At 45.1% G+C, this 4,827-nt stretch overlaps 1 protein-coding gene across 5 annotated transcripts in view; it reads left to right on the forward strand.

The window, feature by feature from the left end:
• The window catches only part of LOC125284783 (phosphatidylinositol 4-phosphate 5-kinase type-1 alpha-like), a 15,017-nt gene that overhangs the window by 6,057 nt on the left and 4,133 nt on the right, over positions 1–4,827 (forward strand). For all 5 annotated transcript variants that reach the window (XM_048228898.1, XM_048228902.1, XM_048228901.1 and 2 more), the window contains 7 exons: positions 343–495; positions 2,199–2,498; positions 3,036–3,214; positions 3,464–3,544; positions 3,705–3,753; positions 3,909–3,999; positions 4,246–4,488. In XM_048228898.1, the coding sequence (XP_048084855.1) occupies positions 343–495; positions 2,199–2,498; positions 3,036–3,214; positions 3,464–3,544; positions 3,705–3,753; positions 3,909–3,999; positions 4,246–4,488 (1,096 nt within the window). The remainder of the gene's footprint in view (positions 1–342; positions 496–2,198; positions 2,499–3,035; positions 3,215–3,463; positions 3,545–3,704; positions 3,754–3,908; positions 4,000–4,245; positions 4,489–4,827) is intronic.

The following is a 4,827-nucleotide window of genomic DNA, read 5'->3' on the forward strand; positions in this document are numbered from 1 at the left end:
AAACCTGAACCTTTGTAAAAGGAGCATGCTTCTTCAGGCTCCCGTTTGTTATGTGTGTGTGTGTGTGTGTGTGTGTGTGTGTGTGTGTGTGTGTGTGTGTGTGTGTCTGTGCAATTACAGCACACCTTGTGTAATTACTGTGTGTGTTTGTGTCTGTGTGTATGTTAAAGCTCTATTTGTACTGTATAGTGACATGTTGTCTGTGTGTGTGTGTGTGTGTGTGTGTGTGTGCAGTACTCCCTCTGTAACGAGGTGACATGTTGTGTGTGTGTGTGTGTGCAGTACTCCCTCTGTAACAAGCACCTGATTGAGTTGTGTGTGTGTGTGTGTGTGTGTGTGCAGTACTCCCTCTGTAACGAGCCCCTGATTGAGTTGTCCAGCTCAGGAGCCAGCGGCTCCCTCTTCTATGTCTCCAGTGATGACGAGTTCATCATCAAAACTGTGCAGCATAAGGAGGCAGAATTCCTGCAGAAACTCCTGCCTGGATACTTCCTGGTATGGGATTGTTTGTGTTTGTGTTTGTGTTTGTGTGTATGCGTGTGTGTGCGCATGCGTGTGTATTTCTACCCATGTGGATAAGTGTATAGTTTTTATATACCGGGATAAGTGCAATTTGTTTTGCATACAAAATAATGCTTTTTAATTATAGTAGTGTGTGTGTGCGTGTGTGTGTGTTTGTGTGTTGTGTGTGTCTGTGCGTGTAAGTAATGCTTTTTAATTACAGTACTGTGTGAGTGGATGTGGTGTTTGCTGTGTCTGTGTCTGTCCTTGTAATTGTGAAAAACGTCAGTATATTCAGCCTGTGCATAAATGCTACTAGAGCCCGACCGGTAAATCGGTAAGCCGATATTAGCTATTTGGGATCTATCAGTATTGCCGTTTATAACGGCCTAATGCCATTGTTTGTCTAAGGTGGCATTTGTCTGGACTTCAAGCCCTCTGTCTGGACCTAGGTAAAACGTCCTCCTTTTTGGACATTTGTCCATCTTTTTGACAAGTGCTCCACAGCAAACAATGCTTATAAGTAGCGGTGATACAAATACTCCACAGCAAACAATGCTTGTATGGATGATACAAGTGCTCCACTGCAAATGGAACAAAATAGCGATGATAAAAACAATGTGTTCTCTGCAGTTGCACATAAGGGGCTTGATTGGACAGATTGGAAGCGACATGTACTGCACTCGCTGCTAGGTTGCGCTGGGTTGAGGGAGAGAGATCTGTGTTGTGCTTGCCACTGGGCTCAAAACAAAATAGCTGTCATTTACAGCACGTCGCGATCAAAGTTAAACATGGTTGATCTTCGACTGCAGAACGTTTGGCAACAGCAGAGCAGCAAAATGAAAACGTCATATATGAGTATAGACTTTATCTTACATTATGCAGTTTTTCTTTCAAAAGTATCACACTGTTTAATGCTGTTAACGGTGTGTAAAAACCTAATGTTGATGTTTTACGGCCCTCCCCCACACACACATGCAGCTTGTCCTCCTTTTCAGAGTCTGGATGGGGATGGTGGTCACCCTATTTCTGCTACTTTATAGTACATGTTGTCTCCACTTCCCCTTTTAAAAACCATCAACTGGTTTTCAATTTCTACACAGAACCGCTTGCATGAAACGGAAAAAAGTAGGCATCCCTTCTCTTCTCTAGCTGGGTTGCGTTTGCAGCGCGGTTCGTGCGACGCTTGAGACTCGGGTATGATGGAGCTAGTGTGGCTGCTGTTTACTGTAAGTACCCCCCAATAGGAATAGGCCTATAAGGAGAAATTGGGAGTCTGTCCTTTTAAACAGAAATTATGACTATCAAATGTCAATTTTTCTCTTTTCAGTATATTTCTACACACAGCCGCTCGTATGAAGCGGAAAAAATAGGCCTCCCCTCTATTTTGTAACTGGGTCGCGGTTGCGGCGCGATTTGAGCCACGCTTGAGGCGTGGATATGGCTAAAGATCTGACACTATTTTTTAAGAGCCTTTCATTAGGATACCAGATAGGTAGGCCTATTTAAACACAACTCACAACATTGTGTTTGTTAAAAATGAATATCGGCTGATTTATCGTTTATCGCTTTTGTAAATCCTCAAATATCGAAATCGGTATTGGTCTTTTAAATCCCGTATCGGTCGGCCTCTAGTATGTACGGAAAGAGAGCCTATCTTCTTATACATTTGTGAACAGAATCATCTCTCTTTATAGAACCTGAACCAGAACAGGCATACCCTCCTCCCCAAGTTCTACGGACTCTATTGCATCCAGACGGGTGGCAAGAACATCCGACTGGTGGTCATGAACAACCTGCTGCCCCGTTCCATCCCCATGCACCTCAAGTTCGACCTGAAGGGCTCCACGTATAAGCGCCAAGCGTCGTCGCGCGAGCGCACCAAATTCTCGCCCACCTTCAAGGACCTGGACTTCCGTCAGGACCTTCCTGAGGGGCTCCTACTGGACGCTGACCACTACAACGCCCTCTGCAAGACCATCCAGAGAGACTGCCTGGTGAGAGAGAGAGAGAGAGAGAGAGAGAGAGAGAGAAAAAGAGAAAAAGAGAGAGAGAGAGAGAGATGGGGTTAAATTAAGAGAGTGAAGAAGAGTGCCTGAATGTGGTTGTGTCTGTATATACATAACAATAACTAGTGTCTATTCTGGGGAGGGTGGTTTAGGACAGGAAGGAGGAAAACTCAAGATATAATTTATAGAACTCTGGACCTGTGCTGCCATGAAGCTACTGCTATGGTGTGCAGTAGTCTCATAGCTGTGGAAATGTATAATACATACAGTGGTGTGTGTGTGTCTGTGTGTGTTTCTATGCATGTGTGAAAGGAGAGAGAAGGTTAGAGAATTAGATGATATTATACTTCAGAGCAACAGGTGCAACACTGTGACTAGTGTCATTTGATGTGCAACTCATGGCGAAAGTGAAAGTGAGTGGTGCAATCCCCTGGCCTGTGTGCATCTCGATAATAAACCCCCACACGCCTTCTTCTATTTCTGTGCCCCCCCCAACTGGCTCTGCCCACCTCCCTCCCTCGCCAGCTGCTGCAGAGCTTCAAGATCATGGACTACAGCCTGCTGGTGGGCATCCACCGGCTGGAGCAGGGCAGGGGCGACGAGGTGCCCGCGGCTGTGCCCGAACAGAAAAGAGCACAGGGCCAGAAGCCGCTCTACTGCACAGCCCTCGAGGCCATCCAGTGCTCAGACCAGGGACACAACCAGTAAGTGCTGTTTACCTGGAATGACTCTCGTCAGTGTTCATTGTTTGATTACCTGGGATGAGGGCTATTGTCTGTTTACCTGGAACGACTCTTTCCGTCTGTCTGGTAAGGTTACTTTGGCAGGAATCTGGACGACAACAGATCGTCATCAGGCAGAGATTTTTCCGCATGATAGGAATTTGGTGAATGGAGGTTTCTGTTGTATTGTTTGTTGATTGTATTGTTTTGTTTGTTTGTTTATTTCTTCAGCATGGGTGGTATTCCTGCGCATTCCAAAGGGGAAAGGGTGCTCCTCTTCGTTGGAATAATTGACATCCTGCAGTCATACAGGTAGGTGTGCTCAAAATGTCTTTTATGTTCTTATCATTTTTGTGGAGAAATGTCTTCTGCCTTTTCAGTGTTTGTGTGTCTGTCTTTCTGTGTGGTGGTTGTCTTTTTAAAGATGTGTGAATTTGGAGAAGTCATACATTTATTTTTTATCTGTGTTTAGATTCGTGAAGAAGCTGGAACATTCTTGGAAGGCTCTTGTCCATGACGGGGTGAGAGAGGATCAAGTGATAACTACCCCCACACGCACACAAATAAACACACAAACACACCATTGCTGCGCTGCAAGCACTTAGACACAGTCGTAAATTGCACTAAATTACTTCCACAGATATGTGGTGTCAAGTGTCTTGTCTTTTGACTGCAGGATACGGTGTCGGTACACAGGCCAGGTTTTTATGCCGACCGCTTCCAGAGGTTCATGTGCAGCGCAGTCTTTAAGAGGATCCCACGAGAATGTATGTGCCCAAGGCTCATGTCATTTGGCCTTTTCTGCATGACATGTCCATCTGTGTCTACTTCCTCTTAACACAGACACTTTTGAATCAAGTTTTGAAACTTTCAACTGCCCTACTTTCACTTTCATTGTCTCTTGGTGATCCAAACTTTCCTTTTACTTAAAATGTACCGTTTTTTGTCCGTCCGCCTCTCACTTCTCTCTTCCCCTCCTCATCTCTTCTTCTCCCACGTTTTTTCCTCTACAGTGAAAACGTCACCCTCTAGGAGGAGTCGCGCCGGTCCGCAGACCCTGCGGCGAGCCAACGTGGCGTCCACTGCCGTCCGTGCGCCCCCCAGCCAGTCCAACCCTCAGCCGCCCCCACCATCCCAGCCACTTGACAGGGCCCAGAGCCAGGAGCCACAGCAGGCCTCTGCCCAGACCCCGGACCCCATGGGAGGCCCCTCAGGCATCCCCTCGGCCCCCAGCAAGGGCACTGACCGAGGCAGTGGTAAGAATGCTGCTCCTGCTATTTGATTGCCAGGACATAGATGCAAGTTGTGTTTGTTTATGGTTCTTAGCAGACGCTTTTGTCCAAATAGACTTGCAAAGACATCAATAAACATTACATACAGATTTAAATGAACAGTTTAAAGTAAAATCATATAGCTTAAATAAAAAGAGTAAATAGTAATAGACTATATAAAAATAAATAGTAATAGTAAATGACTTAATAGTAATAGACTAAATCAAATTTAACAGAATAATACAAATAGCTATTAACATATACAAACCACAATTCTGTAAGAATTAATTAGTTGAAAACAAGGTAAACCGGTAAGGTACATTG

The sequence above is a fragment of the Alosa alosa genome, chromosome 20 (genome assembly GCF_017589495.1).
Source record: "Alosa alosa isolate M-15738 ecotype Scorff River chromosome 20, AALO_Geno_1.1, whole genome shotgun sequence".
Classification (NCBI taxonomy): Eukaryota; Metazoa; Chordata; class Actinopteri; order Clupeiformes; family Clupeidae; genus Alosa; species Alosa alosa.